General features: G+C 41.7%; 1 protein-coding gene across 5 annotated transcripts in view; it reads left to right on the top strand.

The window, feature by feature from the left end:
• Positions 1-18,566, top strand: part of DRC11 (dynein regulatory complex subunit 11) — a 163,931-nt gene extending 145,365 nt beyond the window's left edge. For all 5 annotated transcript variants that reach the window (XM_081338832.1, XM_081338830.1, XM_081338831.1 and 2 more), the window contains 4 exons: positions 5,879-5,965; positions 7,240-7,417; positions 10,249-10,487; positions 17,875-18,566. In XM_081338832.1, the coding sequence (XP_081194958.1) occupies positions 5,879-5,965; positions 7,240-7,417; positions 10,249-10,487; positions 17,875-18,024 (654 nt within the window). In that variant the 3' untranslated portion in view covers positions 18,025-18,566. The remainder of the gene's footprint in view (positions 1-5,878; positions 5,966-7,239; positions 7,418-10,248; positions 10,488-17,874) is intronic.
• Positions 18,567-19,338: the final 772 nt, after the last annotated feature.

Raw genomic sequence — 19,338 nt, 5'->3', positions numbered from 1 at the left:
GGGTTTGGGGTGGGAGGGATTTGGGGATATATTGTAAAATTTTGTTTTTGTAAAACTCTTTAATAATAAAAAAAGAGCTGAAAGTCACTAGGGGATGGCATCGCTTGCTGGAGGAAAGAGGCATCTTCCCCCCCCCGATGACCGACTAGTCACCATGCTAGCGGCCACATTGGTAGAGCAGGATTCAGGGAAGCCGGACGCAGAGATGGCACAGATCGAACAGCCCCGAGAATTCAACATCCATCACCCCAAATGATGGGACTTCACCTGGGACAGGTTGAAAATTTCCTCCGGGCGAATCGGATTGCCAAAGATGGCCTGAAAGCAGCGACCCTGCTCTGCATAAGCGGGCCCGCCATTTACGACTTGGCCGTAAGCCTGTGCTCACCGACGCCGATCGAGACCATCTCATTCCGAGACCTCACCGAGAAGCTGAACAGGCATTTCAAGCCATGAATGTTCGAGCTGGCCTGGCGGTTCCAGTTTGTCCAGAGGGTCCAACTGCCGGGCGAATCACCTCGGAGTTCATCGCGGCCTTGCGCAGGCCGCCCGCCTCTGCAAGTTCTCCAATCTGGATGAGAGGCTGCGCGACCGACTCATGTTTGGCCTACACGCCAAGCACCTGCAACAGAGGCTGTTCACAAGGCCCAACTTAACCCTCCAAGATGCTCAGGACAAGATCTTGGCCAACGAGGCAGCTGGCGGCACGGGGCAAGCAGTCCAGACCCCCCGACCCAGCAGCCCAGGAGGATCCATCCACCTCGAAGACGCTGCGTACGGTGGGAGCAGAGAAGCAGAGGAGACCAGCATTGACCAGGTTCGGAGGAGGCCAGAACAACAGGAGCGACAATGAGGAAGCCGGGAGAACCAGCGGAAGGCAATTCCCTGCCTGAAATGCGCAGGCTGCAGTGGAGACCACGCGTGGACAAACTGCAAATTCCGGTCGGCCACGTGTTGGGCCTGCGGAAAACCAGGCCACATCGCAGCGGTCTGCCATAGCCGTTTTCGAGAGGGCCTCCACGAGCTACAGCCAGAAGACGCGTCATGGAAAGGTCCCGGGGCCCAGAAACCAACCAGCATAGGATTTTTCGAAAGCCAGAGGGCCATCTGCTGAACCGGGGGCCAACGCCCACTTAAACCCAAAATTAAATTGGACGTCCATTTACAGGGCATTCCCTGTAAAATGGAGCTTGACTCCGGCTCTGCAGTCTCAGTCATATCGTGTGAGACTTTTAAACTTATTTGCGGCCAGAGCAAGCAGTGGGTCAAATTGAGGCCCTCAAACATTATCCTCACCGATTTCCAAAATGCCCCAGTAAAAATCAAGGGGGAGGCCACCCTTTCAGTGCGGTTTAAGAAGTTCCAAGGGCACTTGGATATTATCGGAGTTGAGGGCCGGAGAACTAGTCTAGTCGGGCTATACTGGTTTGAGGCACTAGGCATAGGGATCTCAGGCATCTATAGGACCCAGGGAAGCAGCATCAAATCCGTCTGCAAAGAATTTGCAGACGTGTTCGATAACAACCTAGGCAGGTACACCGGGCCCCCCATCTCTTTTAAACTAAACCCCAGCATCCTTCCCATTAGGATTAAACCCCGGAGAGTCCCCTTCACGCTTAAACACAAGATAGAAGGGGAGTTAGACAAACTAGTCGAACAGGGAGTCCTACAGCCAGTAGGAGAGTGGGAGACCCCCATAGTCACCCCTCTCAAAGCTAATGGGGAGGTCAGGATCTGCACCGACTATAAATGCACGTTAAATCGGGCCCTTAACCAGCACGCTTACCCGGTCCCAATGGTCAGCCATATTCTCGCTTCCCTCCAAGGCACCATCTTTGCTAAGCTAGATCTCGCGCAGGCGTACCAGCAGCTGCCGGTTACCAGGGAGACGGCACAAGCACAAACAATAGTAACACACAAGGGAGCCTTCAAGGTTAACCACCTGCAGTTTGGTGTCAGTGTAGCACCAGGCATCTTCCAGGAGGTAATGGAGCAGACTCTTAAGGGCATTCAAGGGGTATGCCCTTATTGTGATGATCTCCTCATTGCAGGGGACACAGAAGAAGTACTGGCTGAAAGACTGAGGGCAGTTTTAAGCAGATTACGTGCTGCAGGTCTCAAATTAAAAAAGGACAAATACAGCATTGGGGTGGCATCCACTGAGTTTTGGGAGTTTAAAATAGATGCCAGTGGGATCCACCCTGCAGAATCCAAAGTGAGGGCAATTGAGATGGCCCCCACTCCCAAGAACAAGGCTGAACTGCAAGCCTTCCTTGGGCTGCTCAACTTTTACCATTCCTTCTTACCCCACAAGGCAGCAATAGCTGAGCCTTTGCACAGGCTCCTAGATAAGAAAGCTGCATGGCGCTGGACCAATGTCCACGAAAAAAGCTTCCAATCCTTAAAGGCCCTACTTTCAAGCAGGTCTACAGTCACACACATCATAGAAATAAAGCCCATCTGCATTGCTTGCGATGCTTCACCCTATGGAGTGGGCGCAGTACTGAGCCACCTAGAGGAAAACGGGGAACAGGTGCCCATCACATACTACTCCAGAACCTTGTCAGGGGCTGAGAGGAACTACACCCAGATAGACAAGGAGGCCCTGGCAATAGTGGCTGGGGTCAAAAACTTTCATGACTACCTCTATGGTAGGGTATTCACTATATTCACAGATCATAAGCCTCTATTAGGGTTATTCACCACGGACAAACAAACCCCCCAAATTCTCCCCAAGGATGCTCAGGTGGTCCATATTCTTATCAGCATACAACTTTAAGCTGGTTCACAAACCAGGGAAAAAAATGGGCCATGCAGATGGGTTAAGTAGGCTAACCCTGACTAACACAGAACCTAATGCGGCGCCTGCTGCACAGATACTGGCAATCCAAGAGCTACCGGAATGCCCTCTCCATGTAAGGGACATAGCAACTGAGACTGCATCAGATAAAATCCTGAGCAGGGTCCAGTCATGGGTATTCACAGGGTGGCAAGATAAGAGTCCAGGCCCGGAATTCCATAAGAAGGCATGAATTGTCTGCCCATAAGGGATGCCTGTTGTGGGGTAGTAGGGTCATCATACCAGACACACTGACGGATAGAGTCCTGAAATCCTTACACGAGGGGCACCCTGGTATAGTACGAATGAAGGCGTTAGCTAGGAGTTACCTATGGTGGCCAGGGATAGATAAGGCAATAGAAGAGCAGGTACACGGGTGTTACAATTGTCAAAGGTCCAGACCTGAGATGCCCCAAGTGCCTGTCCACAAATGGGAGGCCACACACACCCTGGTCCAGGGTCCACATAGACTACGCTGGCCCATTCCAGGGACAGCTCTTCCTATTAGCAGTAGATAGCCACTCCAAATGGTTGGAGGTAGTGCCAGTCTCCAACATGACCACGGCCAGAACAATCCAAGTGCTCAGGGGACTTTTTGCCACACATGGTCTGCCTGATGTTTTGGTATCGGATAATGGGGCTCAATTTACCGCTGCTGAATTTCAGGCCTTCATGACAGCGAATTTGATTAGACACGTCACATCCACGCCCTTCCACCCATCGACTAACGGACAAGCTGAACGCATGGTGAGAACGACCAAGGACGCACTTAGGCGCATCATCATTGGTGACTGGCATCACAGGTTGGCGGACTTCCTATTATCCCAACACAACACATCATGCACAGCAACGGGGAAGAGCCCGGTGGAACTCCAATGGGGCAGATGCCTCATCACCAAATTGGACAGACTTCACCCCAACAGAGTGGCTTCGGAGACTGAGCAACCAAAAACCCCTAGGGAGTTACACCCTGGTGACTTGGTCTGGGCCAGGAACTATGGGTCGGGACATTTGTGGATTCTGGGGGTGGTGGTTGACAAAACCAGGCCCTTATCCTAGGTAGTAGGAGTGGTGGGGGGTCGTCAGGTCAGACGGCACATAGACCAGGTCAGGAAACGGGTTCCTGAACGGTCACAGAGCGACCACCCGGAAGATTACCCATCATCAAGCTCAAATCATGACTACCAACCCCACCGACAATAGAACCTGAGCCTGAGGAGGATCTCACTGACCCAGTACTGTTGCCAGTAAGCCCTGTTCGACCGGGACAACAACATGACCAGGACCACAGCGAAAATCCTGCCACAAGGTCAGACTCTGGGGTGGGTCAACAGGAAATGGTCAACCAGGACTCAAACACTGACTCTGCTGTCCAAGACATGGGGGAAGTTCCCCTACGACATTCATCCTGGGTTCATCGGCCACCTGCGTACCTATTGGACTATGTTTTGTCTTTTAAGGGGGAAGGGGTGCTATGTATCCAGCCACCTCATTCTCTGTCATCCCCTTCTCTTGCCCTCAATCTTTCCCAGCATTAGGCTCTTCTCCAGTGAGTCCTTCCTTCTCATTAGGTGGCCAAAGTATTTGAGTTTCAACTTCAGGATCTGGCCTTCTAAAGACCAGTCAGGGTTGATCTCTAGGACTGACCGGTTTGAACTCCCTGCAGTCCAAGGGACTTGTAGGAGTCTTCTCCAGCACCATAGTTCAAAGGCCTCAATTCTTTGGCGCTCAGCTTTTCTTATAGTCCAACTTTCACAGCCCTACATTGCAACTGAGAAAACTGGCCTTGACTATACGCACTTTTGTGGCAGGATGATGTCTCTTCTTTTTAGTGTGCTGTCTAGATTTGCCATAGCTTTCCTCCCCAGGAGCAAACATCTTTTAATTTATTGGCTGCAGTCCCAATCTGCAGTGATGTTGGAGCCCAGGAAAATAAAATCTGTCACTACCTCCATTTCTTCCCCATCTATTTGCCAGGAATTGAGAGGGCCAGATGCCATGATCTTGGTTTTCTTAATGTTGAGTTTCAAGCCCACTTTTGCAATAAATTTTGATCTGAAGCTGTATCATGGAAACTGGAACCAATTAATACTCAGAGCTTAATTTTCCTTTATTAGTGATCCAATTCTGGTAAAAATTAACTGCTTTCATTTTTAAGGCTTTCTCCTTGTAGACCAGTGTAGTTGAAAGGTAGTTTACAAGCAATTTCCAAATGTGATTTAGAAAAGCAAGTTTGTGAGTTTAGTATCCTTTGAAAGATGCTGACTGGTTGTGAGCACTCAGCTGTTTCTGCTGTCTCTAGTGCTGAAAACCCACAATGGACTGCTGTTCTGTGATCTCACAAAAACATCTCTTCAAAACACATTCTCCCATGCTCTCCTAGTCTGCAAAGGTTTTAAAGAGATGGTCTACTCACCAGCTCTTTGTTCACCCTGGTAATTAACTCTGCTTTTCACAGAGCTAACTGCCATTTTCTACCGAAACCAACTTTCTGATCTCCCCTATGACCTTACTGACATTGCTTTCTGGTTCATTGAAACTACTGATGTTGCAACAACATTTCTTATAGTTGAGGGATTCCTATTAATGTTTGTGGTCAAAATTCTTTTTTCCCACCTGTTGAGAGGATTTATTATACATGGAAGAGGTAAACTTTTCATGGTGTTTGGAAACAGAGTGGAAGGTAGGGGTGAATATGAATAAAATTTCTCATCTAAATTTTTGGATCTACTCTTAATACCTTGATGGTCACAGCAAGTGACAGCATCTAGCAAATCTGGAAAAAAATTAAGCAACTTCAGAACTCTGGAGTTCTCTGCTCTTGGTTGTTTGTTTTCAGGCACGTCAAGCCTATGATGTTGCTTAGGTAGTGAAATGTAATTAAATGTCTGCAAGCAAAGAGTTACAGACATTCTTTTCTATTGGAAGGTCAGAACTGGTTAGTAGTTGGCTGGGAGACCACCAGAAGATTAGGCTGGAAAATAAAAAAAAAAAAAGGCAAACTACTTATTTCAAAAAACCCCTTTTTTAATTTCCTAGGTTGCTAAACAGTTACAGCCTTCAGTTATATGGATTGGAGACACAGAAAAAACATTCTACAGAAAGGTACCTAAAACTGAAAAAGAGGTAAATCCTTTTTTATGTATGGTACAAGCAAACAAGCAGCATAGCATATTAATTGGTACATTTTCATTTATTTATTTGTTTATGGTTTTGGAACATAACATCAATTAGTCATAAATCTATTGCATGGTAATTATATAATAATAGATGCAAACAGAATTATGTTTATTATTAGAAATATATATATTCTTGTTGAAGAAATGTAAATAATTTCTGATTAACACAGAATTTTTAACTAGGCACAATAAAAACAAGACCAGATCAGTTTTAACAGCAAATAAGAAGTCAAAGCAAATTTAAATTTGTCACATGTTTAAAGAAAAGTAATTACAATTCCTGAAAAGTCTGGCATTATTAATTTTGCAACACTGTTCTATGGTCAGATTTTTAAATTAATCACTGAATCATAATGACTAAAAAGGCATTTAGACTTGATGATTCATATGTTTATAAAACTATGTGAGTTCCCATTATGCAATTGTTTTTATTATTTCTTATTTCTCTTAATCTATTTTTAGTTCATATTTGTGATAAACTATTTGCCAATCAGTAGTCTATTATTCAAAAGGCAGTCTTGATCCAAAGTATTACCATTTGCTCTAAATTTAAGAAATTATTTTAAAAAGTTCCAGGGTTTAATACCTAAAGAATCATACTTTGTAAAATGACAGAAATATTTAAATTGGCTATGATGTGATTGCTGCCCTCTGCTGGGTAAAATGTTTGCCACACTGATAAAACGTTGCTTGATAAGTTTCTTCACAATCTGTGTGTTTTTGTAGCAGTATATATTGATGTTTGATATATTTTGTAAATCTTATACCCAAAACTGAAAAAGAAACATAAGCTTATATTGTGGCAGATGCTACACTTAAATGAACTATAATCCATCGCTACATTTTTTATTATTTACCTGCAGATTCATAGAACTCATAGATATCTCAAGGTATTTACTTTAGTTTAAAGTACCTTTTGCAATTTTACATACAAAGGTTATAAAAGCAGAATACATAATACATGACCACTAATATTTTTGGGTCCAATAGATATTAATAAATGACAACTTTCAACATATATATGCAGTTGAATATAAATATATAAAAATTTAAATGCAAATACAGTTTATGTATAAATATATAGTAGAAGTTAAATCTAGAAGTTAAGATCTATTTTCTTTACTTGTAGTTTGTTTTGGAATGGATAGCTCCAAATAAAAAATCCTATATATCATGCTTGATCAAATTTAAGACTGCATATATTTATGTTTGTTCTTGAAGATGGATCCTAAACGTTTGAAAAAACAACTTCCCAAAATTTTGAAAACTCTAAAAACTGAAGATCGAATTTTAATCATTGGTACCACTAACCGGCCATTTGATGCAGACATCAAACCCTTTTGCAAAGTTTATAAGAAAATAATTTTGGTGCCGCGGCCGGACTATGCTTCAAGATTTGGCAAGTACATGAAAATAGAACTAGTTTTTGCAAAAATACCTCAAAATTTTAAAAAGAGTACTTATGCATTAAGTTTGTTACTTGAAAATTCATTACTAAATCTCAGAATCATACATTCATTTATATACACTCTGTGTGTGTGTGTGTGTGTGTGTGTGTGTATACACACATATACATATATACACATATATACATATACATATATACACATATACATACATAAGTAACAATAACAGTTGGAAAGGACCATGGAGGTCTTCTAGTCCAACCCCCTGATCAAGCTGGAGAACCCATACCAGACCTCCCCATCCTTTCCTGGTTGGTGGATCGGAGGGAAAGGGAGAAGCAAGGAAATGTGTGTGTGCATGTGCAGATGGGCGCACGATGGCAGCGCTAGCACCTGCATGCATGTGCAAGCAGGCTGCATGCACCTGTGTGGTGCTTGTGCACATGCGCAAGCAGGTTGCTAGCACCTTCACACGTGCACAAATGGGCGGTTAGCACCCATGTGATGCTGGTGGCAGCGCTAGCACCCACACACATGCACAAACCATTCCTGTGGCCCAGTGGCCAACAGACCGCAGCCCATAGGTCGGAGACCCCTGCCCTATGGCATTCCAAACAAATGGATTTCCAAGCTTTTCTTAAAAGCCTCCAGTGCTAGAGCACCCACAATTTCTGGAGGCAAGTTGTTTCTGTATTACTGTATTTTCCCATGTATAAGATTATATTTTTTTCCTGCAAACACCCTCTTCAAAAATCAGGTGTGTCTTATACATGGAAAACTAATGGTAACCTCCGCGGCCCAGGGCATGCCTGTGTGGTTTGCCATGCCGCCAGGTGGAGGGTGTGGGCTTGCCACTAACAGGAGGGGGGAAAGGGGCAAAATGTTCGGCTGGCCGAACTTGTGGAGAGCGTCTTATACAAGGGTACATCTTTTTTTAAATTTTTTTTAATTAAATATACATTTAAAAACAAAAGTGGACATGATTCAACTTCCCTAGCTACAACACTACTATTAGTATTATCTTATGTTACAGAAAGAAATAACAAAAACCTAAAATACAATCTATAACAGGACAGAGTATAAAAAATGTACATATAAGATCTGTCAGTTTTTTTAGTAAACTGTCATTCAGTCCTCAGCGTTATATTTACGTATCTTTCAGTTATGTCCATTATATAGATGCTAATAAAAAATCCTTACATTATCAACCAATCAAACAATGTTCATCTCAGCGATCCTCCTTAACTCTAATTGTACAAATTTTGCCAAATTTCATAATACTCCATTTCGTTCTTATTTTTGAGCTCTAGGGTTAACCTGTCCATCTCAGCGCAGGATAAAATTTTATCTATTATTTCTTCTTCAGTGGTTGTTTCCTTTCTTTTCCATTTTTGGGCATATGCCAGTCTTGCTGCTGTTAAGATATGTACTAATAAGTAGAGAGATGCTTTACTAAATTATCGTTAATAATCCCTAATAAAAAAATTCTGGTTTTAAATCAATTTTTTGTCGTAATATTTCTTCCAACCAATTTTTAATCTGCTGCCAAAAAGTTTTTGCTTCTGAACATTCCCACCACATATGATAATAAGTCCCTGGAAGCCTTCTGCATTTCCAGCAGATTGGTGAGATTTTTTTTATCTATTTTTGCTAACCTTGTAGGGGGAAGATGCCATCTATAAAACATCTTGTACAAATTCTCTTTATAGGAGGTGGCTAGCATTAACCTATTTCTATCCCATAGTAGTTGCCAATTATCTAAGTCAATATTATAACCAAAATTTTTACTCCAGGTTAACATTGTTTCTTTTACCTGTTCTTCTAATAAATCCTGTTCTAATAAATATTGGTATATCTTTTTTATCAATTGATCTTCTGTTCCTAGAAGAATTTTATCTAATTGTGTATGCTCTAATTTTATCCCTGGTTCTTTTTTATCTTTTCTGTATCATGACTGTACAGTATTTGTAAGTATGCCCACCATTCCAACTCTACACCATCTTCTGATAATCTTTTTCTTGTTTTCAGGTCTCCATTTTCATCTAAGAGATCTTTATATGCAATTACACTTCCTAGATTTATAAATTTGGGGTGTATAAAAATCTCTAATATAGATAGCCAATTGGGAATTTCTATATAGTTAATTTTTTAATTTTTATCCACACATCTAATAGTGCCCGTCTAATATGATGATTCTGAAAATACTGATGAGCCTTATATTTTCCATCCCACATTATAGCATGCCACACAAGGGTGCATCTTATAGACAGAAAAATACGGTAATTTTTGTAACTCAGGAAATTTCTTCATTTTCTGCACCATATGCTTAATAGTTTTGAATTACACTGCAAATAGTTTCAACTTACACTAAACAAAAATGATAAACTATAATAAAAAGCATTTTATTAGTTATTTATTAGAGAAATGAATGTTTTTTTTCATGTAAAGTATATTTTAGTTGCAGAAACTATTTAAAATGTGATGCCATATGATCCCAAATGAGAAGTGCTACAGTCAGAGCGGACTTAAACTATCACATGAACTACTGGGGTTATTTTGCAGGGAAAGAAGCTTAATGTATCCTACTTTTTAAAATGGGTTTTAAAAGTGGGTTGATTCTGTATGAATTGCAGTTGACTGTCAAATCACTCTGACCTTCCTGAAAAATACGCAGATATCAAAATTTTTAATAGCTTTAAAATGAGGAAACAATTGTAAAATCAAATAGTTAAAAATAATTAATATTTTGCATGTCACCTACTACTATGATTATTATTCAGTGAATTCAGCTTTCTAACTGTTGCTTTTATAACCATTTTAACAGTTTTATGGAAACACTTCATTCAGCAAAATGGAGGACTTCTCTCCAAACAACTAAATATCAGTTGCCTGGCACAGGTTTCTGATGGTTATGCTCAGGGACCCATTCTTCGAGCAGTCCAAGCAGTCCTAACTGAAAGACGCCGAATGCAGCTGAGTAAGAAGCCACTAACTGCTGTTGAATTCCTAACGTGCCTAGCAAGACAGGATCCAGTGTACAAAGAAGAAGAAGAAACATTTAAGGTTAAGAGATTTGCCTTTTTTTCTGTGGAGGAATAAGTAGCATTCAGAATGTTGTTGCTTTTGCTCAATACATTCAGAAGTATGTTTTCTAATGAATATATATGATCTGAAGAGAAACCAGAGTATGTGGGAACCAGCAAGGTATCTGAAAGATCTAACTTTTCCTAAGAGTAGAATAGCATTTTTAGAGCCCAACTTAATATCCTCCCCTCAGCACTCTTACAGGGCAGGTATGATATAACTCCAATAGCTGAGTGAATGTGTACATGTGGCAATGGGGAAGTTGAAGATATCTCACATGTTCTATTGTGCTGCAGGTTCTACAGGGACATCAGAACAACATAGGTTCTCCCTGTGTTAGAGAGATTTCTAGGGAGTTCAGATAATTTCTATGTGAACCAACTACCTCAGGATTCAAATCCAGCCACCACTCCTGCAATAGCAAAATTTTGTGCTGCTACAATGATGATAAGGAAAAGATATCTAAAAAACTAACAATCCTTATTCACCATACTACTTTACTAAGTTGTTTTCCAATATTTTTAGAGAATGTATTTATTTTAATTTTTAACTTTTGTGCTGGTCTTTGACCGTAATAAAAATTGATTCTGATTCCAATGAATCAGAATCAATTTCATCTGGTTCCAACACAATAGGTTATTAAGCAGTGAGGAAGTCAGAATACAGAATAGAGTTAGAAGGGACCTTGGAGGTCTTCTACTTCAGCCCCCACTCAAGCAGATAAATGGCTATACAATCTCTTCTTAAAACCTCTAGTAATGAAGCACCCACAACTAAAGCAAACTACTTCACTAATTGATAGTTCTAATTGACAGGATATTTCTCCTTATTTTAAGGAGATCTCTTAAGTTTCCATCCGTTACTTAATATCCTGCCCTTGGGTGCTTTGGAGAATAGGTTGACCCCCTCTTCTCTGTGACAGCTCCTCAAATATTGGAAGACTGCTATCATGTCACCCCTACTCCTTCTCTTCATTAGACTATACCTTCCCACTTCCTGTAACCATCATATGTCTTAGCCTCCAGGTTGTTAATCATCTTGTTCTTCTCTGCACTCTTTCAACATCTTTTTTGTATCATGGTAACTAAAACTGGATGCAATGTGGTCTTAACAAAGCAGTATAAAGTGATACAAAACACTTGACCTTGATACTATCCCCCAGTTGATGCAGCTTAGGACCTCATTGGCTTTTTTGGTAGCTGCAGCATATTGCTGGCTCATATTTAAGTGTTTGTATACTGGGACATCTAAATCCCTCTCATAGCTACTGCTGTCAAACCAAATATCACCTATTCTATACCTGTACATTTGGTTTTCTTGCCTAAGTGTACGATCTTACATTTCTCACCACTGACTTGCATTTTGTTGGATAGTGCCCAGTGTTCAAGTCTATCAAAATCCTTCTGGATCTTGAGGCTGTCTTCTAAATTATTGGCTATTCCCCCCTATCTTGGTGTTGTCTGCAAATTTGATGGGATCCTCTTGTATCCCCTCATCTAAATCATTTATAAAGATGTTGAAGAATACTGGGCCTAACACAGAACCTTGGATACCGTTCCATTGAGTATTACATGTTTAGTGTATTTAATTAGCCAGTTACGAATTCATCTGGTGATGATGAGGTCTATTTTTTCTATCTTACCAAGAACCAGGTTATGGTCTGCTTGGTCAAATGTCTTATTGAGGTTCAAGTGTACTATGTCCACAGTATTTCCCTCGTCCACTAATTTACTCACTTTGTCAAAAAATGCAATAAAGATGGTTTGACATGATCTGTTTTTTGACAAACTGATGTTGGCTTCTACTAATAGCTTTGCTTGTTTCTAGGTGTTTGCAGATCCATTGCTTAACTGTCTTTTCCAGGATCTTCCCAGGTTTTGAAGTCAGGCTGATTGATCTGTAGTTTCCTTGATCCATTTTTTTTCCTTTAATGAAGATGGGAATCACATCAACTCTTTTCCAATCCTCTGGTAGTTCTCCACTGTTCCAGAAACTTTGAAAGAATGGTTTAGCACTTCCAAAATCACATCTGCCACCTCCTTCAGAATTCTGGGATGTAATCTATCTGCTCTTGGCTATTTGACCTCATTTAAAGTGGATAGGTGTCATCTTACCATTTTCTTGCCTATTTTGAATTGTAATCCTAATCTGTCTTTTTACAGTACTATTTTTGATGGATTGGACTGTTTTTTTTCCTTTTGCATAAATATAGATGCAAATAATGAATTAAACAGTTTTATTTTCTCCCTTTAGTGGACTGATCATTTCCTTGAGTTTTTTCTTGTTTCTTTTTTTGTATAAATATTTTATTAGAATTTTTTAACATTACTTGTTGAAAGAAACCTATTTAATATTTTTTACATGTGTTGCATGTGTTAATTCATTTTGAGCTTTCGCTTTCCTAACTTCATCTTTTCAGATTCAGGCTATATGCTTAGTTATGTGCCCCTTTTTCCACTTTTTATACTTGTCCTTTTTGTCTTTCTTTTTTTTAAGTATATTTATTTTGTTTTATCATAAAAAATAAAATACAAAACAAAAACATACATCCAGCACTAACAACAACAACAAAAATGGTGTACAAAAAAGAAAAAAGTGATCCAAATACCAAATTGATTTAACGTTTGACATATAGAATCCGCCCTGACTGAATGCTGAAAAAAAAGAAAAAACAGTAAGGTCTCCTCCCCTTTTACAAATATGTGTGTGTGTATGTGTGTGTGTATATATGAAGAAAGAGCAGTTAACAGGTTAAGCTAAACATTATACTAATCTTCAAATCCCTGTTAACCATCTGTTATTGTATTTAGCATGTAAAAAGTCCATAAATTCCAGTCTCTTTTAAAGCTGTCTACTCCATTATCTCTGATGAAAGCAGTAAATTTCACCATTTCTGCTACTTCAGTCAATTTTAAAATCCATTCTTCAACAGTTGGCATCCCTTTTTCTTTCCACTGCTTGGCAAGTACAATCCTTGCAGCCGTCACCCTATATGTTATGATCCAGGTGGTCAAGGCACCTTTATTTCTCTAAACAAATGTTCCAGCAAATGGCCCTCCAATGACCAGTAAGGCTACCCTATGCTACCACCCTCAGTCACCCTCAGTCCCCTAAACAACAGCCTCTATAGTACAAATAAAGTCCACAGAGTAGGAGCATGCTCATACGACAAGGTCCAGGGTTCCAAGTCCCGTCCACAAGGCAGAGTCCAGGCACAAGACAATGGCAGTCTTCAGGGCAAAGAAAAGGCCCAAGGCAGCAAGCACTTCCAAAGTCATAGAGTAGCAAAGGTCAAAAGCAATCCTCAAGAGAAGGGCAAGGTCCAAAACAAAATGCGAAGAGCAATCTTCCAAGCAAGGCAAAGCAAACAGCAACAGGCACGAGTCAAAGCCAGGGGAGTATAAGCCAAAGTATACAATTGTTTATGGCAAAGGCTAACTCCCCACGGCTTCTCCTTAAGTTACTCCAGTCCAAGTGTTCTTTTTGATGAGGCAGCCCTTCTCTGAGCTTGCCTACGCTCTGCTTTCCTTGCCCTTAGATTGAGTGGAGTAGGCAGCTGTTCTTCATCAGAGGACATCTGCCTTTCAGCACCACTGCCTGTCAGCAGCCAGTCCTCCCCTGTGTCTGTGCAGGCAGGCAGCTCTCTATCTGGTCGACCCTCTCCCCCAGTGGCTGAGAGGCCTGGGACAGCATCATCCTCAGCCTCTGGCCTCTTCAGAAATCCCAAGGGAGATAGATATGCTATGCTTGTTGGACGATCCCAGTTCCAACTCCTCCGAACCAGGCTCCAATGGGGCCATGACAGTGAAGGAATAGCACCCCAAATTGTTTTTTAACTGGCTTGTCCATAACACCTAAAAGAAAAGCTTCACATTTCATTAATATTTGTATCTTAAATATTTTATGCATTGTCATTGATAAGTTTTTCCAGTATGTTTTCACATATTTGGAAGACAACCACGTATGATGAACCTGGATTTTGACTACATTGCCAACTCTTACTAGTTATACATTTTCATTAGTCTGTCTGGGGTCAAGTACCAACAATACTGTCAGGGACCAATTCAAAACCTCATCCTAAGAAAGCAGAACTCATGGAAGCAGTTTCTTCCAAAAGGAACTTTTATTAGGAGAAGCTGATGGCAGGCATAATAGACAAGATCTGAGGGTTTCCCTCTCAGATCAATAGGTTAAAGGAGTCCCAAGCAAACCCCACCCCAGTAGTTCATCTGGTCAGTTCAAATGGGCCAATCATCACGTGTTAAGTCCATTGTGAGAAATTGCTGACAACGCTGGTCTTTCCCAGGCTCGCAGTGTTGTTTGCACCTTCCCTTCTGAAAGCAGAGATAAACCAGTTGCCCAGAGGTGCATTCCTTTCTCCTCCCCCCTTCAAGCTGACATCAAGGGGAAAGATAGTTCAAAGAGTGTGTATGCGGAGACAGCAAAAGTGTTACATTGTAGCAATAGAGAAAACAAAGAAACATCCCGCAGCATTTCCCCCCTCCCCTCCAGGAACATGGCAGAACCCAGAAAAATAGAAAGAATAGAATTAGAAAGAGCCCCTTAATGAAATATGGGTTCTGACAAATACATCATTTTGTAAAAGTTTTTTTCAAACTATAATTTTACATGAATTTTAGTCCATTCATTAGTACTTTCTCCCATTTATCTAGCATTATATTATATCCCAAAATTTTTGTCTAGTTTACTATATACTCTTTAACGTAGTCATCTTCTAGGTCCGTGGTGGCGAACCTATGGCACGGGTGCCACAGGTGGCACGCAGAGCCCTCTCTGTGGGCATGCGCGCCATGGCCCCAGTCCTATGCCTTCAGCTGGGTTTTTTATAAAACCTTTTCGCTTTAGGCCTCTGCCACCATGTGCAAAAAAAAAGGTTCAATCAGTCAATCAATCAATTTCAACTTCTCGTGGGGAAAAAAAGATCTCGCAAAGTTGGAATTGATTGAACTTTTTAGTCCCACCCAGTCTGTCATTATCACCGCAGCCACGCCCACCCAATGGGCCACGCACACCCAATGGGCCACTCCCACCTGGCACCCAACGATACATAAGTGGGTTTTGGGTTGCAGTTTGAGCACTTGGTCTCTAAAAGGTTCGCCATCACTGTTCTAGATTCATCTTAAGTAACATTTTATAGGCTGACTCACCATTGGGTCGTCTTCCCCTATGTCATCGCTGTCATATGGATCAGCTACGGGCAGGCGTTCAGCTGATTCTTCTTGCTTCTCCTTTGGAGGAGGAGTGATTTGTACAATTTGCTCCTGGCTGACCCAATTCGACTTCTCTCACACTGGTCGAGGTTGCCTCTTAGGCTTTGTGGGAGCTGTGCTCACACTTTTCAGTGGAGAGAAAAGAACCGGTCAATCTGCAGCTCGATGCCCAAGTTGCTCACACCTGAAGCACTTGATCTGAGATCCAACAGGAGCTCAAACAGATCCACACATCGGGGCAGGTGGAACGGATGCTGCAGCAGTTGATGCCTCCCCAGATCTCGCCTTGGTTGAGGTCCAGAAGCTGCAGGCTTATGGTACCATGTCAGTTCGATATCCAAATTTGTAGCCAAATGGTCCCAATCATGGAGTTAATCAGGATTCCCCCTCCTGCAGATGCAAATCTGGAATAGATTATGATCCAATCCCGCTTTGAAGTAGTGGATCAATGACTGTTCGGGCCACTGCCTAATCTGTCCTGCCACTCTCTGAAAGTCCCTCATGTACTCTCTCGCAGGCCGACCTCTCAGGGTTGTGAAGGCTCACGGGACCACTTGTCTTCTCGCCCCTGAGATCATCTGGCAGATCGCTTGCCCTCCTTCGCCCATCTCCAACTGGTCAAACTTCTCCCTCAGACTTTCCATCGAGTGGCTGTGGATTGCGGTCAGGTACTTCCACTTCCCAGATTCGTCCCAGGTTGCCGGCCATTTAGCTTTCATAGCTACAGGTGATTGGAAGCCTTGCGATGAGACCTCTGCAGCTTTCAGCATGCTCTTAAGTGGCAGGGCAGCGTTTGACCTCCAAGTCCCCACAAGGACGATTGCTTCCTCCCTCTGAGTCAGCTTCTTCAATGGGACTTCACGGGTCTTTGGTCTTGCTCCGGCTGTTAGGACCACACTCTCCACCAAAGCAGCAGCCTGTATCCCATCTGCTGCTGCCGCTCCAAGGCTCAAGATTGACTCCCTTTTCTTTTCCATCTCTGCATCTTCCCTGAGTCTTTGTTGTCCTCCCAAGGTATAGGTAGGCGACCAGGGCTCAGGACCCCTTGGGGTATTGAATTTTGCAGTCTTGGGTTAATGTCATAGTTCCGATAGATGAGACCAGTAGAAATAAGAACTCTGAGGCAATTGCTTTCCTCAAAGAATACTTTTAATGGCTACATAGTATCGGCACAAACAAAGGTGAACCCAAGACTGAAAGTTCTCACCCCCCAAAAGTTACAAAGTAGAAGTTGAACTCCCCACGCCTACAGTTGTGATAAATCACAATCCCCAACTACTTTGGCAGGGAGGAAAAAGAGGAAAGAAGCTGTGGAAGGAGAGCCCAGCAGGCAGGGAGGAAAAAGAGAGAAGGAAGAAGCAGCTATGGAAGGAGAGCCCAGTAGGCAGGGAGGAAAAAGAGGGAAGAAGAAGCTGTGGAAGGAAAGCCCAGCAGGTTGGGAGGAAAAAGAGTGAGGAGATGGAGAGAGGAACAAGGGCCGACCAGCCACCTGACCACCAAGGTAGTAGTGCATATTAATAAATATGGATAAATTCATCATACATTTGTCAGTGCAAAGGGAAAGTGATTCAGCAAAGGAACCACTACCAAAGAAATTAAAACTGGTATTTTTTTACATTTTGTACATTTTATTAGATTATAGAATAATAGATTATAGAATAAAATAAAAAAGTACAAAAGCAAATAGTAGGACACAGTGTGGAGGAAAAAGGGGGGAAGGGAGGGGGAGAAGGGAAAAAGAAAAGGCATTGACTTCTGACTTCCTCTGTTGCAGTAGAATGAAGCATTAACGCCGAACCTCAACTTTTTACTTTTCCATAATAGTATAAATAGTATAGCCATTTCTATAACAACAAATGAATCTAATCAGTAAAACCCAAAATCCTCCCCCCCTTTTTTTAAGTCAAGTTTTGACACCTTGCTAAGTACTGGTGGTACTTGAATATTGTCATGTCCTAAAAGTGGTTCAGTCTGTGAAAAGGCTGAAAAGCCCTGTACTAACTAGAAGACCTCCTAGGTCGCTTCCAGCTCTATTCTGATTGATTGACCTAACGTTCTAGAAATGTGCTGCTCTCAAAACAAGGTTATGCATGTATTTTCAGGCTTTGTAAAAATATTTCTATCTGATTTTCTAGGTTTGGTATGCAAAGACTCCTCTAGGAAAAGCAAGAATCAAGTCACTGACAGAGAAGGAAGATACTGGAAAGGGGAAAGGGAAAGAAAAAGACAAAGGAAAAGGAAAGGATAAGGAAAAAAAGAAGGAAGGCAAAAAGACAAAAAAATAAAAATGGTCTTAATAGCCATCAGCTAATATTATAACTTAAAAGAAAAACCTTTTCTTGGAATGCAAGTTTTCTTCTAGATTCCAGTAAATAGATCATATGAAAAAATATTCTTTGAAAAACATAGGACAAAACATCAGTGTGACATTTAGTTCCTTCAAACCTCTGCATTTTTCTTTTATTATTTAAGCTATTTTAAAGTTACTTAGATTTAGGTATGGTTTGTCAGTTTTAAAAATATAATAACTGAAAATCTGTCTACAAATGTTAGGTCACACATTTTACGGTATTTATGCTTATGAGCTTTTCCCAGTGAGAGTGTGACATATCTATTCAAATTAATCCATATATAGCTCAGAAATGGTTTATTTCTTCCTTTCCTGGTTCAACATGAGAACTATGTAATATCCTGTTGTTCCACTGGTGATCTGCATGTATCCTCTGTCCAGGTAGTTCAGAAGAAATAGGTCTTTGCTCAGTCCTACAGAGAGCTACAGCCTTATGCATAGAAGAAGACCATAGATTTATAACTTGCAACACTTGTAAAACACTGATTAATTACTCTTTTCCAATAAATTTTTTAGAATTCAGAAGATTTATTTTGCAGTTATTTCAAAATACTGCTAGCTACTAAGTGCCATTGGCCCTTGGATGATTTTTTCTGAGTGTGAATATATTTTCAGGTATACAGTATATGCACTGCTCAGGACTGGTGCACAACATAGGGGCCGTCCTGGACATTCCATTCCTGATTAAAAGAGCTAGTGACAACTATGGCCATGAAAGTCTTGCACAGGTTCAGCTTGTGCACCAGTTGCACACATTTCTGGAACAAGAGACCCTCTTCACAAGCTCTCACGGTATGGTGATCTTCAATGTGGTCCAGATGGGGCTGCCTTTAAAGATCACCCAGAAATTACAGCTGATCCAGAATGTGCAGGGCAAGCAGTGATGAGCATGCCCTGCTATGTGAACTGCATTGGTTGCCATTTGGAATTGAGGGCACTTCAAGATGCTGATTATGATCTATATATTCCTACATTGCAATAGGGCCTACTATCTGAGGCACCACCTGTCTCTATTTGCTCCAACACAGCTGGCTTGCTTCAGGTTCTGTCAATTAAATCAGGGCTCCCCAACCCCCGGGCTGTGGCCCACTACCGGGCCATGGCATGTTTCAAACCAGTTTGTGTGAGTGATGGGCAAGCATGCGAGTGAAATTCCATTTGTGTAAGCAGTGAGCAAGCACACGAGTGGGAAGCTCCACTTGGGCAAGCAGTGGGCCCTTGTGCTTGTTCACAAAGCTCCATTCGAATG

Source organism: Vipera berus, assembly GCF_964194415.1.
Source record: "Vipera berus genome assembly, chromosome: 1".
NCBI lineage: Eukaryota > Metazoa > Chordata > Lepidosauria > Squamata > Viperidae > Vipera > Vipera berus.
Note: the sequence above shows the minus strand (reverse complement) of the source record. Positions and strands in the feature narration are given on the sequence as shown.